Raw genomic sequence first — 18,541 nt, 5'->3', positions numbered from 1 at the left:
TTACAGGCAGCCCTTGCACAAACAGCAGGGCGTGTTTATCCTGTAGCATACAAGGTGAGGAGCTGTTCCTGCGAGCCTTTGCAATTCAGATGTTGCGGGATCATGAGGTATACAAGGTCCGTGACTTAACCTTTAGGGGCCGTTTTAATAAATAAATAAATAGTTGGCCGGCTCGATTTCTGTGGTATTGCTTCATTTGCTTCCTGCGATTGAGACACTGCGCCACAGAGGCAGATAAAAAGGGAGTGTGAAAAGGGGTCAAAGAAATGATCGGATAGAGGAAAGGATGTTAAAAGATGGAGAGGAAGCGGGAGGGAGAGCGAGCCGGTGTGAGTAAATAAGACAGAGAGGGAGAGAGAGAGAGAGAGAGAGAAGGCAGACAGCAGGGAGGAAGTCCCTTAAGGGAGCGTGCGGCCGATGCTCAGGAGCTGATGGCCAATCCAGCTAAATGAATTGGAAGCTGGAGTGACTTGTGTGTTGCTTGTTTGGAGTGACTCCACATAAGGGTGGAGAGAGGCTCTGCGGCTGTAGGGGAACTGGAAGGCTCAGTGAGGCGTCCTGCAGAGGAGCCATGGACCGCAGGGACACGAGCCTGGCAGGATGAGTCGGTGTTTGGTGATTGGTGCCCTGCCAGTAGCTAGAGACGGCTACAGGGGCCCGAGCCTAGGACCAACACTGAAAGTTGGTTGAACTGCCGGTTAGACGCCTCCTTGGCTGCAAGGACCTGCTTAGGGTTAAGCCAAGGAGACTTCAGCTTTTAAAGGAGTGCACCAGGGCTCATGTTTAAGGATCATTTCCTTGCTTTTAAAAGATTATTTCTTTGAATATTTTTTAGCCTTCACTTTTATTGGATCATTTATTTATTATGATTATTTTTTAACCTCCACCTTCACTTTTTATTGGATCATTTATTTATTATTTGAACTTTTTGCACTGCACCTTTGAACACTGTTTTGGTTTGATGGCTTTAATAAAAGCACTTGGCACATTTATGCACTTACGCCTTGCTTTATGTGAGTGTCTTCATCTGCTAGCTCATCCCTCAGGTACGTTATTGACAGTAGCGGGTTCAAGTGGCTCACCAGAAGAACCTGGTAGCATGGGGCCGACCCACACTGTCACAACCACCAACAGTTACCACAGTGCAACATATTATGACCTGAGATGTGATTCCACGTGAAAATAAAGATTTTTTTCCCACTTTTCCTCAAGCAGAATGGCTAGCTCCTTAATGTACAGTATGACAGAGAGGAAGCAGGTCAGTTTACTTGTAGAACGGAAAATAAAGATGACGGTTTACTCATTTACACTTTGGCCAGAGGAACTAATTTTTCATCTTGGGAAAACAGAAGTAAGATGTTCTCTGGCATATCTTTGCCAAATTAGCAATGGGAGCAACATAGAGAGGGAGCCCATCACCCAGCTAGACTTAGTTAGCCTTTACAGCTTGGCTGCATGGCACAGGAGGACAGGAAAGGCATTTATTCTTATTTGCTCTGCTTAGTAATAGGGAAAAAGAAAATAAAATTCCCCACATTTATACCTCAGCCAGTTCATCTACAATAGAAACCAAAGCGGAAACCTCTCCGCTTCAGTCAGACTGGCTGACTTATTTAGAGCAGTAATGAACAGAGTCAAGTTTTCCATAGGCAGATTGAAGTAAGAACATCTGGAAAACAGAAAAAAACAAAGATATTTCAGTTTTATTCTGACAACCTGCTTAAGGAAATTCTACAATGATTAGAGGAATATTTTGAACTTTGCATTTACTGAAACAGTCAAGTGATGTTTTAGCAAATGACATTTTATGCATTAGATACTGACACACAGCTATTTCAGGAATGTGCTATGAAAAATGAAATGTTTGTGTCTCCTCAGTTTGAACTGCCGCACCTGTGCTGTGATCGGAAATGGGTACACTCTGAAAAACAGCTCACTGGGAAGCATCATCAACAAACATGATATTGTAATTAGGTAAGTGCATATGGTGTCAAATGACCTGTGTGGTTCTATGGAGCCGACCTTGATCTCTTCTTGGCTGCAGTCTCTTATGTGCTTTGTAGTTTTTCAGCAAGAAGAGAACCTCTGTAATTTTGTCCTTTTCAGAATGTATTGTAATTTTTTTTCACATGTTGTGGACTTACTGTGATCTTGTGACCTTACACTGATCAGGCCAGTCTCAGAGTTGGAAAATAAGAAAGGATTTAACTTGCTGAGCTAAATTAATATCCGTATCCCCAGAAGCTCCTGTCCTTCTTTTTCAGTGTGAAATGGTGCAACACTGCTCAATGCAATAGGTCCACCAAGTTGACTGAACTTGTGGAAATTAAATACAGATGACTTGAAAAGACTGAAACTACTTCCAGCTTTATGTCTTCCAGCAAAATACCAGACTATTTAAGCAGATAAAGCTGACCTTCTGAAACAATATTTTTTCCCAAGCTGTTCCATTCAACATCCTTAAGCTTAGATGTATTTCTTTCTTTTTTTTGTTTCAAGTTGAAATGAGACTAGTAGCTTTATCACATCCAGATTAGCGCATGAGAAATCAGTTTATTAGTGAGAACTTCAGCCCCTTAGCCAGGTGATCCTAAAATGTGAATGGGAGCAGTTAGTACACTGTCTGAACTGCATTACACACTTCCAACTTTTTAAAGATCTTTTCCTGACTGTTTATCCCACAATATTTCATGCGTACGCCCATTTTTGCTCCAAATGACTTGCATGCACAAGTGGATGATACAGTTCTTTTCAACAAATAATGTCAAGTGAACCTTTGACTTAACTCTTTGAGGGCTGAATATTTTTTCCAAAAAACTCAAGTTTTCTGAAAAGCACACAAAGCAATGCTTTCACACATAAGTCAACATAAAACATCTGTTGCTATGTGCTGCAGCTGCTGTTGGCGCATTTTCGTCATCTCTGGCGACAGTAGCTGCGTTGGGGGCAACTTGCTGGTCAGCAGGAATACACAGTGGGCCAGCTGCCTGGCTGTATTTGCACAGCAGGGAAGTGGCGTTGGCGGTCGCAGTGTGATGCAATCTGGTTTGTACCTCTTGTCATCATAAGTGGTGGTCCTCCCAGGCAAACGCTGCTGTACGTGTATCAGCTACCTGGAAGTGTTAAGCACCACGATCAGCTCGGGACCAATCGGATGATGCTGGTACCTCACTTTCGTTTTTGATCTCCAGATCACTTGCATTATATTCAGAGTCCGACAAGTCAGAGTCCTATTCAACGAAATTACGTAAAACGTCCATGCAGTATTTTGCTTTGCACATCGCTTTGGTCTCTCGCCAGATGTTGGTGCCATTTTAGAGGTTGTTTGCTCTTCTCTACTCATACATGCGTAGGGAATCAAGGTTAAATCAACAAAGCTATGTAACTTTCCTTCTAGTAAAGAGAGTCAAACTAAAATGTAAAGGTGAGTTTTGATGCAGTTTACAGCTGATTACTGTCCTCCACCCCTGAATTTTGACAAAAGTCGATATCAGCCCTGAAAGAGTTAATAATAGTTGTAACACAGTGACAAAGTAGGACCCTTTATTCCATGCTGACTGTGTTTTTTATTTGACCAGGCTTATTAATATTTCTTCAGTTAGTTTTATTTATGTAATATTCAGCTGGTTTTACTATTTCTAATTTCTTAAAATGAAACTAAACACAATGAATTCATGATACCAATTAGATTAATGACGTGTAAGGAAAGAAAGGAAATATTAGAGCTTCAAAAATCTTGTATGCCCTGCTTCACTCGGAACACATTCTGGTGGTTACAAATTGTAATCGAATTGAGGTTCATTGTGAATAGCACAACATTCTCAGATCTGTGTAATCCAGCTCAAGGACATAAGGGCCAGATGCTCTCCTGGCAACACCTGGTGCAAGGTGGGAAACAGTCCTGGAAGGTGTAGCATTTTATACCTATGTGTTTCTGTGTGTTTTGGGGTTTTTACTGTGCTTAGTTTTTAATTTTGTTGTAGTTTGTTGAATGTTGTTTTTGTTACCTTCTTATTTTGTTTGTGTCACCATTTTGTCTGATCATTGTCACAATCCCCTTTCCATTGTTGTGGGAGTCAGAGTTGGTATCATCCTCTAAAAATATGACAGTGCGTAGCAGGTTCAACGTCTTTCAGTAGGTTTTCCTAAACAACTTCAGTAGTGTTAGTTAGCTCCCATCTAAAGTAGACATCCCAAATCATGTCTTGCAGGACCCATTTCATATCCTGGTTTCATTAGCAGCTTACAGTAGTGTTTGACACAGGGCCCACTCTCACTTGCACCCACACTCACATGGGACCAATTTATAGTTCCCCGATAGTCCAGGGGTGCCCAACTCCAGTCCTGCATGGCCACAGTGGCTGCAGGTTTTCATTCTAACCCTTTTCTTAATTAGTGACCTGTTTTTGCTGCTAATTAACTTCTTTTGAATTCATTTTAATTTGACTTGCTCTTGAAGACTCAGACCCCTCAATTGTTTTTTTCCTTAATTAGCAGCCAAACAATAAAGAGATACAAAATGAGCCAAAACAGGACCAGCAAACTGTGACCATCATACAATATCTGAAAATAAACAAAGGTGAAGGTCTCAGGAATGCTGATCTGCTCTAAGAAAAGAGAAAATCCACAATTTCAGAAATGTATGCTATTGCACAATGGCAGCAGCAACAAGCCATGGAATTAAAGAACGGGTTTAATTAACGACAAGACTCAGCACCTCATTAAGCAACTGGTTCGACTGAAATTGGTTGGAGTTTGAGGCCCTGACTTAGTTGGTCTTCTGTTGGCTCACTCACTTCACATTTCATTTCTGTTTGGGTGCCATTTAAGGAAAGAAATGAAGCAATTCAGAGGAACGATGAAAAAATTCAGGGAAACATTTCTTAAAAACCAAGTCAATTAAAATTAATTCAAAAGAAGTTAATTAGCAGCAAAAACAGATCACTAACTAAGAAAAGGGTTAGAATAAAAACCTGCAGCCACTTTGGCCCTCTAGAACTGGAGTTGGGCACCCCTGCAATAGTCCAACCTGTGTGGGCTGAAACCCACATACGTGTAGACACAGGTTGAACAATTAAGTCACTGGCCAATAGATTTGATTCCAGGAAGTTGGATCCACCAGTTCACATTCTACCTATTAATATGTGACTGTTTTCACATTCATGGATTGAAGTGAATGCCATGTTGCTGTCTATACAGCAGGTATCAGATGTATTCTGAGCCTCAGTTGAATGTGAGTTGAGTATGTACTGCATATTCAGGTTTCATATCATGTATGTAAATTGTTTAAAACACACCACCAAAGACGAGTGAGTTAAATTCAATTGGCTGTGAGTGTGGGGATGTCCATAAGTGGGCCCTGCACAGGACTGTCCATGTATGGTTCCTGCCTTGCATCTAATGCTGCTGGCATAGGCTCACATGATCCTTAGGAAGACATTTATTTGACCTAAGAGGAAAATTTGGCTTTTAACAGAAGCTCAATAAATACATAAATATTATAACAAACAAATACACAGAAGAATTACTGAAAAGAAAGACAATTTCTGACTTGGCTAAATATAAAAAGTCACAGTGATGCAGGATTGAAGGTTACATTATGTTCCGTTACAGACTTGGGATGTGAAAGGACATTTTACTTCAGTATACTATGGATTCATCCATTTACAAACTTATGGATGAATCTCACCTTGGGTGCACACCCTTGGGTCATGTTTGCAAAGAGGCCAGCACATATGCAAGAGAAAAGTCTGCATCTTCAATGACAGTACTAGCACAATCCAGCATATACCCCTATCCCACCTCGATCCTCACAATTATAAACCTGTCTAATCAGATCTAAATAAATAGTTTTCAAAAGAAAAATCTGAGTCCTAGTTGGTTGATAGGGATGGGGAACGGTCAGAGCAAGTGTCTAACAGATCACTTTAATGAGATTATAAATTTTATGTGTTACCAAGCTGTTTTAAATAAAAAGTCCACATAGCTGACCATTTAAAACGAATACCCAGTGATGCTACAAAAACCCAAACCAAAAAGAGTTAAAAGCAAAATATGCTTTTTTTTTGGTAAGAACTATCCCTGACATTTGAGAAAACAAATAAATAAAAAATAATGCTTTGAATAAGCTATAATTGCTGCAGTTGAGACTAATTAAAATTACCTTAAAGATAGTAAGGAGTGGGCTAATTATTCCCAGGTTCTAGCAGCTTTGGCATCAAAGTGCAGTCTTAATTCTGCGGAGTCAAAGACAGTGGTGAACAACAGTGTGACACACAACAAGGTCGCTGCAGAAAATAAGATGCACCAACAATGCCAAACCTGAACAGTGGATCTCCTTTCTGGTCTTTTATTATATTTGGCCCCAAAATGCTCAGTTACATATCACATTTTTCCCACATACTTGCATAGGCCTTTTAAAAATGTTTAATTGATGTTCAGTAATTGCAATATCAGACCAGGGTTGCATTCATCAAATAGTGTGTTGCATTCATTAAACCAGAAAGGTGAAGGTGAAGGTGAATTTGACCAGATGTAAAGCTTTCAACTACGCATTTGTGATGCTCATAATGTTGAGTATATGTGTGAAGCTGGTGAGGCGAGCTTTGAAACCCTGGGTCCAGTGGGGTATTCTTAAACTGGCCTTGCCTAAACCCACCTATTTTATTATTGGACAGTGAAAAGCCATCTATTCCATTCAATGAAAGAACAAGGAAAGAACAAGCACTCGATGAGATGTAAGTTCACTGAAGGGCATACCTGTGCAAAGACACACACCTTCACTTTCTTATAAAGGGTGAATTGATACCTACAGTACTTGCATGTCTTGGATATTTGTGAGGGAAATGGAGTATTTAGTAGGATGAATTGAACTAACTGTATTCAGAGATTTGATGATTGTATTTGATTTGGGTTTGTTTTTAAGAATTGGTGCAGTGTAGAGAGAGAGAAAATATTTGTTTTCCAGCAAGATAATTATCCTAAGCATGAGACCAAAGCTGCACAGGAATGGCTTGAAAACAACAGTGATAATGTCCTGGAGTGGCTGAGTCAGAAGCCAGACCTCAAACTGGTTCAGAATTAATGGCTGGACTTGAAAGGTCTGTTCACTTACAATCCCCATGCAACCCGACAGAACTAGAGCATTTTAGCAAAGAAGAATTACAATTAGTTAAACTCTTGGAGACTAAAAGGATGAGCTAGATTTAGAGCCAGGTGGAAATGAGCCAAAGTATACTAGATAATCTTTTTTAAATATGCAAATAGTCTTTCAGAATTAGCCAGTTTTTTTTTTTTTTTTTATAAATAACTTTTTCACTAAATATAGAGCCATTTGATTAGAGCTGTACTAAGATGTGTTTATTATGTTTAAAGTGGCATAGATTAATACAAGGTAAACACTGATTTTCAGTTTTTTTTTAAATAAACAAGACAGTACAACTTTATTAACGACAGTGTTGGGAGGTAGAAAAGTCATGATACACAGTGCCACTAAATGTTTCCCCAGTATCTTTGACTTTATAAAATGTTTTATTAGTTTTGTTAATGCCTCCCACAGGAATTGATCCAAAGAGCTATTTTTGTATACAGCCATTACTTATACAAGCTGAATATCTCCTATACTGAGGAAGATGTATGGAGAATTAAGTGAGAAGGAATTAAATGAACCTCATTAAAATGTTGTCTATGTTATTACATTCACAATAATGAAACAAGCGCAGGCAGCCCATCCTCCACAGCACAATATCAAAATTTTTGCCCTTCTCAAGGAAATTCAGTTCCAGTAAATCTGCATGTGATCCCTCACCAACCATGCGGCAAAATAAGAGTAAGTGGACATCCACTTCTTGTCATCTCTAATGTCTTTTGAATGAGTCAAGCCCTCAGAAATCCAGGTTTCACATTTCATGTACTGTGCTTACTTTACAGCCACTCTTCTGTCACAATAACTAAGCACATTATAAATTAAACACCACACTCATTTAAAGTAACGGATATTAGAGGATTTCATGTGCAGGCTCTTATATGTCTTGTGCGTGTTTATTTAGTTGTTGTTTAGTGTTTAATTTTCTCATCTGTACAGAACATATAAAAAACATTCACCACTGGACGTTGTCATATTTTATTTTTATACAATATTGAATCACAGATTAACACTGAGCAACAGAAAAGACTCTTTAGTGTCGAAGTGAAAATAAGTCCACGTGAAGTAGTCTAAATTCATTACAGAGGTAAAACACAAAATAACTGAATACGCAAGTATTCACCCCTTTTAATATGACACACCTAAATCATCACTGGTGCAGCTAAATGGTTTTAGAAGTCCCAGAATTTTTTCAATGGAGATCACCTGTCTGGGGTTTCAGTTGATTGTAGTATAATGCAAGTGAACTGGAATGACCAGCTTGGTCAGTATGGTGTCCTAACCTACAGAATGAATGCAAAAGAACACTCCAAGCAACTCTGATGATTGAAAAGCACAAGTCAGGGGATGGAGACATGAAAATGTCCAAGTCTCCGAATATCTTTTGAAATCCAGTTAAATAAATCATTAAGAAATGGAAGAAGCATGACACGGCTATAAATCTGCTAGAGCCGGCTGTCCACAAAAACTGAGTGATCTTGCAAGGAGAAGACTATTAGAGAGACCACCAGGAGAACTATAAGAACTCTGAAGAATTTGCAGACTACAGCGGCTGAAATTGGAGAGACTGTGGAGTGCCCCACTAGTCACAGTTTTATGGGCGATTGCCAAAAAAAGAAAGCACACACTACCTCTGGCCTAGACTTTGCCAGAAGGCATGTGAGAAATTCTGGTAAGCTGGAAGGTGGTTCTAAGGTGTGATGAGATCAAAATTGAGCTTTTTGGCCATGAAATTAAAAGCTGTGTATGGTGTAACCAGTTCAGAATTAATGGTTGGACTTGAAAGGTCTGTTCACTTACAATCCCCATGGTCTATCCAGCATGGGGCACAAGCTCCCTGGTTGGAATAAGTTCTTTTGTAATTGCGGCGTGTTACATAACCCGAAACTATATAGATATGATATTAATAGGCAATACCCCTCCCTTAGTGATACGGCGGTAAGAAATCACATAGGAGAAATAACTTAGCTTTCTTTAATGACAATTTACGCGGCATAACAGATGAGGAAGCCATGACAAGACTTTTCGCTGAAGTGGGAGCTCGATGTATACAGTCTATCATTTTCGTCGCTGTGCTGGAAGGATTTTCAGGATCGGATGACGGTATCTCCCATCTGTCTGTCGTTTTCAAAGGTGTGCCAGGCAATGTTCCAAGGCTTTATACTATTTCTCCATGTGCCAGCCCACTTAGGTAAATCATGCCATTCCAAACGAGGAAAAGAAGATCCAATATCATACTGACTCTTAACACATAAAAATAGTGCATTGCCCATTTGCAGTTGTCCTTAACTTGTCTTGTCTTAAGATACTTGCCTAGCAATTCTAAATGCTAGGCCCATGTACTAAATCTGACTTTGTGTTAGCTGTACATGTGAGAAGAAAAGAAAAGTAGATTGAAAATATTTGCACGGAGCACAGTGACATATTAAACTTATAAACTTATTACACCATGCAACCCAACAGAACTAGAGCAGTTTAGCAAAGAAGAATGAGGAAAAAAGGAAGTGTCTAGATGTGCAAAGTTGATGCAGAGAAACTTGTGCACATTGACTCAAGGCTGTAATGGCTAGAAAAAGGTCATGTCACGTCATTTTCTAACCCATTTAAGCAAGACCAGGGTCACCAAAATTGAGCTTTTTTGCCATGAGACTAAAAGCTGTGGAATATGCTGGAGCCTATCCTAGCTAGCATATTGCACAAGGCAGGAACAAATCTTGGACAGGGTGCCTGTGAGTCACAAGGCAAACACACACACTCTAGCATCACACATTTAGCATCACCAATTCGCCTAACCTGCATGTCTTTGGACAATGGGAGGAATGTGGAGCATCTGGAGGAAACCCACACAGACATGGAGAGATCATGTAGGGAGGACCCAGGATGCAAACCCTGGTCTTCTTACTGCAACGCAGTAGCTCTACACTGTGTAAAAAGGTGCATATACTACATAGTGACTTGAAGACAGCTAAAACTTATACAATCAATTATTTAGTGTTTTTTGTTTTAATTAATTTAATTCTGTTTTCACTTTGACATTAAAGAGTCTTTTTCTGTTGATTGTAATGTCATAAAAGCCATATTAAATCTACTGTGATTGAATGTTGTATAGCAGTAAAATGTAAAAACTTCCAAGGGGGTGAATCCTTTTTATAGGCACTGTAAATATAGTGTGATATAAATGTAGATAAAAATGTAAAAGGCTTTCTATTAGATAAGTAGAAGTACTGTATGAAGGCCTAAAAGTTGTTTCCTCAAAACTTTTAAAAAGGATCTGGATGAGATTGAGCAACTTTGCCATTAGCTAACTTATCCAACTTGATGGACTGAATGGTCTCCTTTTGTTTTTCAGACGTCATGTATTCTTATGTATGCTAGGCTACAGAGAAAACAAATTATACTCACAGACTCTGGTGCCTCATATATAAGTTCTTGCCTTTAGCGTCAATGCTGCAGTTCTGACCCCCTTGAACCTTTTAAGTAGATTTATTGACACTATTTCCCCACAGTTTGATGTGGAAACAACAATCTCTTTTCTTGGATCTTAAAATATAATGGCTATGATAAAAAATGGGACAAAAAAGATCAAAATTATAATTATTTAGTTATATCTATTAGCAAAGCTGTGTACATTTTTTATATTTTTTATTAAAAAACTCATTATGCAGATAATAAGACAGCTATTTACTAACAATACTACTTCCAGTCCCAGTTATAAATCAAGATAAATTAATGTGCTAACTCTTGACATGTATTTACAGAATGTGGGACAGATGAAGTGTGAAGAGAAACATTAAGGCTGTCTGCATCGGCCCGTGTAACTTTATCATTTTATGCTGGATGAGTTAAACATTTCATATAAACATATGTAGAGAGAAATGTCAGAAATGTTCTTACCACATCATTAGTACAAGCATTGCATGCTCTGAGAATATTTACACATATAAAATAAAAAAAAATAATGAAACTACTTTATAGGATACATTTGGTCATTTTCAACTTGAAGTTATTTCTTCACAATCACGGTATGCGTTAATTTGTCCCTTGAAATTGCATTCTAAAATGAAGCACTTTTACTTCCTTGATGCATCTTGCGGATGCACTGGAATGCATCCTGCCTATGCTAAAACATTTGTACCAAACTTAACAAACTTCAGCCTGATTAAACTTATGTGAATTGGTATTTCTACTATTTCTGCTTTGTCCAGGGATTGTTCCTGCCTTTCACTCAGTGCTTTCTGGAATAGCTTCCAGCTGCCCCGTGACCCTACTCTGGATAATTGGGTTAGGCAGAAGGACAGAGGGATGTCTATAACGTGTGTTCAGTTCTTGTCACTTAATGACATGCTATGCAGTTGCTCAATATTTTGTCTAACTAAAGCAAATGTGTGTGTTATCAATTCAGTGGCAGCAGACAGTATCTTTGCAAAATAACAACTAAGCATCTGCATATGGTAAGAATGTGAGTGATCATGTGACTTCTTTACAGTTATTATTGTCTGGTTGTCTAATGAACAGAGACAGCAATTCACATCTGGGCATCAACATTCAATATCAATTACAGTACTTGGTGATGACATTCATAGGTAAATCTACGCCCCTGGCCCTGAAAGGTACCATGGAGAAAAACAAGTGGCAAAGTGAAGTGCATAGCCAGGCTTCTTTTAAAATGGCCAAATTTCAAAACAGTGGTTTGCTTTTTTCTTTTTTTCCCTTAAAACAACATAAATACACTATTTTGAAATATGTGTGTAATCTGAAGACATGGCACAGTACTCGATAATATTTTTGGGTTGAAAAATGGATTTATTTGGTAAGTTTTTTATGTCTTTTTTTTTTTACAATGGGATCCTATAATCCATAAGCTCCTTTATTAAATACGTTAGCAGTGCTAGTTATTTTTTAAAATTTATAAAATATGCTTCACTTAGGAATACAATTTCATGCACTGAAAAAATACTGAAATTATCCTTTAAATATTCAAATTCACAGCATATTTACGTATTAAATAATATGTAAAATTCACATTTATTCTGAAGTTCTTGAAATACCTTATATGTGTTATGTAATGTTCATAAATATAATCATTTCAGTACGACACAGTGGAGTAGTGGGAGTGCTGCTGCCTCGCAACAAGTTTTTCGTGCCCTGGGTGCTCCCTATATGGAGATTACATTTTCTCCCCACGTTGACGTGGATTTCTTCCCACAGTCCAAATATATGCTGATTAGGTGAATTGGTCTTTCTGAATTGGCCCCCGTATTTCTGTGTGTATTCACCCTGTGATGGACTGGTTCCTTGTCCAGGTGTTGTTCCTGCCTTGCACCCAATGATTGATAGGATAGGTTTCAGCAGCCCAGTGACCTTGCCCTGGGTTAGCAGGTTAGTAAGATGGATGAATGGATGGGTGATAATTTCAAAATAGTAAACAAAGATTTGATAGAAATATGTTTTCCAGTTTCATTCAGTATATTATTAACTGGGGGTAAAATAACAGTGTGGGACTGTAACACAGCCTTTGGGCACACGCTACTTTTGGTTTAGTAATAGCATATTTTCTGTATGGAACTTGTTGATGTCCTCATGTCTGAAGTGAAAGGAAATGCTTGTTTGATACTATGTGAGGTAATCCATACTTTAAAAACTGCATTGTGCTTCCTTCACAAGGGATCTTTTCTTAACTCAGAATAGAAAGAGACCAAAAATTAATGGATGAGTGACATGAGACAAAGAGGGGACAAAACACATCAAAGGGTTGGGGTTCCAGTGGCAAGATAGAAGTAAAAGTAGAAGATTTAAAGACTATGGCCCTCATGTATATTGGCATGCATAGAATTCTCCCTAAAACATGACATACAGAAAAAGCTGAAATTGTGCATATGCTGAAAAAAAATTCAGATGCATAAAACTGTGTGTATGCAACATTCCATGCACTTTCACTTTATAAATCTCAGTCAATGTGAATTTTAACACACATGCACGCACCTACAGCCCTACCTCAACTCCTCCCCGAATTTCACATATTTGAATATGCAAATCAGTATAAGTAACCCCTTCCAATCAGTTTTTTGTTAAAAGACAATGGCAAAAGTATATGGAAAAAAAGATTTTCACCAAATGTGAAGTGGAGGTTCTGCTCAGTGAAGTGGAAACAAGGAAAAACATACTATTTGGACTGGACTGCCAATACTGATTGTGCAAGAGAGGACAGAGCCGGCTATACTTCCTTAGAAGACTGGTGTCCTTCAACATCTGCAATAAGATGCTACAGATGTTCTACCAGACGGTTGTTGCGAGAGCCCTCTTCTACACGGTGGTGTGCTGGGGAGGCAGCATTAAGAAGAAGGACACCTCACGCCTAGATAAACTGGTGAGGAAGGCAGGCTCTATTGTAGGCATGGAGCTCGACAGTTTGACATCCATGGCAGAGTGACGGGCGCTCAACAGGCTCCTATCAATTATGGAGAATCCACTGCATCCACTAAACAGTGTCATCTCTAGACAGAGGAGCAGCTTCAGCGACAGACTGCTGTCACTGTCCTGCTCCACTGACAGACTGAGGAGATCGTTCCTCCCCCAAACTATGCGACTCTTCAATTCCACCCGGGGGGGTAAACGTTAACATTATTCAAATTTATTGTCTGTTTTTACCTACATTTTTATTAGCCTTTAATTTAATATTTTTTTTTTTGTATCAGTATGTTGTTGCTGGAGTATGTGAATTTCCCCTTGGGATTAATAAAGTTATCTATCTATCTATCTATCTATCTATCTATCTATCTATCTATCTATCTATCTATCTATCTATCTATCTATCTATCTATCTATCTATCTATCTATCTATCTGGTGGCTTAGGCGGTGATATGAGGAATAAAAGGAAATTGATGGCGTGGCACATAAGTTCAAGTTCAAAAAGTCACACAGTGCCCAAAATAAAAAGAAGTGGTCAGATGTCAAAGTTGACACTTAAAGGCAAGTGTCTGAGTGTCATATGGAAGCATATTAGGGTCATATAGAATAAAAAAAAATAGCGACACAGTGAAGACAAAAAAGGTCTAGGTCGAGTTTAAAGTTGAAATGTCCACTTTAATCTCAGTTTATTTTGTAAAGTAGAACATCGTAAACTTCATCTTAAAATCCATATTTAATTTAGCAGAATTTCTCATATCCCATTGTAACAAAAATAGCACGCTAAATGCTTTGTATTCTGTGTGTGTTCCCTGACCCAGCTGACCCATTCATGCTTCTTAAACAGTGTTTTTTTTACACTGACAGGAGCGTGCATGCAGTGATTGCCAGAGAATACATTACATTCATGATTTTACAGATCTCTAAACATTTTAGGATGCTAAAATGTATACTTTATATAATTTTCATGATGAAATACATTAAAGCATGCATTAAACACATGGGGTTACGGTGGCACAGCAGTAGCAATGAGCTGGCGCCTCATCCAGGGATTTTTCCTGCCTCTTGCAAGATGGTTGCTGGGACACATGTGACCCTGAGTGGAATAATTTATTAAACCAAGTACTGTCTCTGTCATGCATACCAACCCTCAATTCCTGCCCTTCCATTTTCTTTCTCCATGTAAACGATTGCCACACAGTAAGTGTCTGTAATAATAACACAGATTCTTCAAAACTTTTAAGGAACATTGAAAATTTTTCATTATACATGTTTAATTATTCCATCCATCTATCCATCCAGGGTTGCCCCAGTCCCAGCGTGAAGCAGGAACAATCCCTGAACAGGACGCCAGTTCATCGCTACCACTATGTCACCGTGCCCCCACATGTTTAATTATTAACAGTATACATTATTTAAATGAAGTTAACAATTTATCTGTAAAATGCAATATGCATACTTTATTGCATTTTATCATAAAAATGATATCAAGCATACATCCTAATATTCTAAGAGCTCACACCTCCAAGAGGATAGCTCTTGGAAATCTAAATAGACTTGGAAGCCAGTCATATCATCTTTAAATACACGTTCTCTTCTATTAAACTGAATTAAATTTCTTTGTTGTCATTATATGGTACAGTGAGATTCAATATGCAACTCCTCCATAAACTTATCTATATATATAAAATCCCTATGTGCGTCCAGGTGTCCGTGTGTGGGTGTCTTCTGGTGAAGTGCGCATGCGCGGGGCATGGTGCTATGCGCGATATTACTGTCAGAGAAAGTTAGAGGCGTTTTACGGAAATACAAACCAGTATTACTGCGAGAGGAAATTAAAGGTACACAATACAGTGACGCATATTACAGCCACATACAAGCCAGTATTACTATCAGAGGAGATTAAAGGCATATTACCGACGCGCACGCCTGTATTACCGCCAGAGAAAATTAAAGGTATATTATGGATGTACAAGCCAGCAGACGTACAAGACGGTATCCTTCAATAAGGGCACGCACAGGCATCCTTCAATAAGGGCGCACACAAAAAGGCGAGCCTCAAAAGGACGACCTCATTTGGGCGCAGCGAATAAAGGCGCGCGTAAATAAAGATCTGCACCTGTTGCTCTTCACATATTCCAGAGCCATTTGAACTAAATTATCTATGCGCCCTTATTGAATAGAGCCGTACAAGACAGTATTACTGTCACAGAAAATTAAAGACACACAATACACGGCGGCAGCCCACAAAGAACGGTCAGCTCAGCAAGTAAACATCAACAAAAGAAAGGCTGAAAGAAAGAAAAATACGACCAACAAAAAGAATGAAGTCAAAGTCCCTTGCCATTTAATATAGACTGTTCCTACTAATGCTTATGCACTACTGCTCTAGCGCCCGTTATTGTAATGGGCTAAATGACTAGTTTATTTATAAAATGATAAAAATAAAAATAAGAAAAAAAAATTGTGAGTGGTCTCCCCTAGACTTTCTCGTATACTCGGATATGGGGATGGATATTTGAGGAGTAAGCCACAAGACAGTGATTATATTTTTATATTATTTACATTAAAGAACCATCAACATCAAATCAAATTAATAACATATTGAACAATTATTATAAAATTACAGTTGAATAAATCAGACTCTGCAGCTCCATGAATAAAAGGTAAACTACCACTTCCAGTTAATGGAAATTGCCCAAAGGTTGATAGAAATCTACATTTTGTACCTAATACAGTACTTGTATGCAAAGTTATACTCAAGTTATCGTGTTTACATACACACACAGAGAGACATAATTCCAAAAATGGTATTTTCAGACTCGGGGAGATGTAAAATGTCAAGATTCATCAAAGTCTCGAAATTCAATTTTTGTAGACTTCCAATACTTTAACTATACTTTGTATATGAGAAAGTCAGGGAGATCTAAAATGTTGAGATTCATCAAAATCTCAACATCGAATCTTTGGACCGATTACAGTACTTTCCCTATACTTCATATACAAGAAAGTAAAAAGCAATGAAAAATAATACAATATGAAAGCTTAAGTACAATATACATGTACATATAGTGCAGATAGTGCAAATGGTTCATAAAGTGGCTCAGGTTGTGCAATATTACAGTTGTAGTATAAGTTCACAGTGAGATAATTGTAATTATAAGTATAAGCAGTTCTACCAGGAGCACTTGATGGACTGATTGAGTGTGTTTATAGCTCTTGGTATTTTTCTGAGCCTCCAAGTCCATGCAGGAAAGGCTGAGAAGTGTTTGCTGGATGGGAGAAGTTCAAATAGACTATGGCATAGGTGAGTGGCATCCATGCAGATGCTGGTGACATTCCTGAGGCAGTGTGTGCTATAAATATCCTCCAGTGCTGGAAGCCGTATCCTGATAATCCTCTGCGCTCTCAACACAATCTGCTGTAGATTTTTCTGATCAGCTGCTGTGCAGTTGTAATACCACACACACATACAGTACAATGGGTTAAAATACTCTCAGTGGTGCAAATATACCTAGTAGCTATATGGAATGGTTTGGATATTCCGTGCACCATTATATTCTTACAGAATGATTGCAATCAAGTGCCTTAAATTTGTAAATGATATATAGTTAATGTTGATGTGTTTGATAAAGCCCGCATCATGGATGTGAATCTAAAAAAAAGGGAAATGATTCAGAAACAGTAGCACTGCTTTGATGCTCAGTTCCGCCCATTTGCAAAACCAAGCAGAAATGTGCGTACGAATGGTTTGAGGTTGCTGTGAAAATGTGCATAGCTTTACACCAAGTTTGGTTTTACAGTTAGGTCCATAAATATTTGAACAGACAACTTTTTTCTAATTTTGGTTCTGTACATTACCACAATGAATTTTAAACGAAACAACTCAGATGCAGTTGAAGTGCAGACTTTCAGCTTTAATTCAGTGGGGTGAACAAAACGATTGCATAAAAATGTGAGGCAACTAAAGCATTTTTTTAACACAATCCCTTCATTTCAGGGGCTCAAAAGTAATTGGACAAATTAAATAACTGGAAATAAAATGTTCATTTCTAATACTTGGTTGAAAACCCTTTGCTGGCAATGACAGCCTGAAGTCTTGAACTCATGGACATCACCAGATGCTGGGTTTCCTCCTTTTTTATTGCTCTGCCAGGCCTTTACTGCAGTGGCTTTCAGTTGCTGTTTGTTTGTGGGCCTTTCTGTTCGAAGTTTAGTCTTCAACAAATGAAATGCATGCTCAATTGGGTTAAGATCAGGTGACTGACTTGGCCATTCAAGAATTTTCCACTTCTTTGCTTTAATAAACTCCTGGGTTGCTTTGGCTGTATGTTTTGGGTCATTGTCCATCTGTATCATGAAACGCCGCCCAATCAATTTGACTGCATTTAGCTGGATTTGAGCAGACAGTATGTCTCTGAATACCTCAGAATTCATTCAGCTGCTTCTGTCCTGTGTCACATCATCAATAAACACTAGTGTCCCAGTGCCACTGGCAGCCATGCACGCCTAAGCCATCACACTGCCTCCACCATGTTTTACAGATGATGTGTTACGCTTTGGATAATGAGCTGTTCCACGCCTTCTCCATACTTTTTTCTTGCCATCATTCTGGTAGAGGTTGATCTTGGTTTCATCTGTCCAAAGAATGTTTTTCCAGAACTGTGTTGGCTTTTTTAGATGTTCTTTAGCAAAGTCCAATCTAGCCTTTCTATTCTTGAGGCTTATGAGTGGCTTGCACCTTGCAGTGCACCCTCTGTATTTACTTTCATGCAGACTTCTCTTTATGGTAGACTTGGATATCGATACGCCTACCCCCTGGAGAGTGTTGTTCACTTGGTTGGCTGTTATGAAGGGGTTTCTCTTCACCATGGAAATGATAATGTGATCATCCACCACTGTTGTCTTTCGTGGACGTCCAGGTCTTTTTGCGTTGCTGAGTTCACCAGTGCTCACTTTCTGTCTCAGGATGTACCAAACTGTAGATTTTG

General features: G+C 38.7%; 1 protein-coding gene across 2 annotated transcripts in view; it reads left to right on the top strand.

Moving 5' to 3' along the window:
- The window catches only part of st3gal4 (ST3 beta-galactoside alpha-2,3-sialyltransferase 4), a 178,176-nt gene that overhangs the window by 144,536 nt on the left and 15,099 nt on the right, over positions 1-18,541 (top strand). For both annotated transcript variants that reach the window (XM_028810350.2, XM_028810352.2), the window contains one exon: positions 1,879-1,974. In XM_028810350.2, coding sequence (XP_028666183.1) covers positions 1,879-1,974 — 96 coding nt within the window. The remainder of the gene's footprint in view (positions 1-1,878; positions 1,975-18,541) is intronic.

Source organism: Erpetoichthys calabaricus, chromosome 9 (genome assembly GCF_900747795.2).
Source record: "Erpetoichthys calabaricus chromosome 9, fErpCal1.3, whole genome shotgun sequence".
In the NCBI taxonomy this organism is placed as follows: Eukaryota; Metazoa; Chordata; class Cladistia; order Polypteriformes; family Polypteridae; genus Erpetoichthys; species Erpetoichthys calabaricus.
Note: the sequence above shows the minus strand (reverse complement) of the source record. Positions and strands in the feature narration are given on the sequence as shown.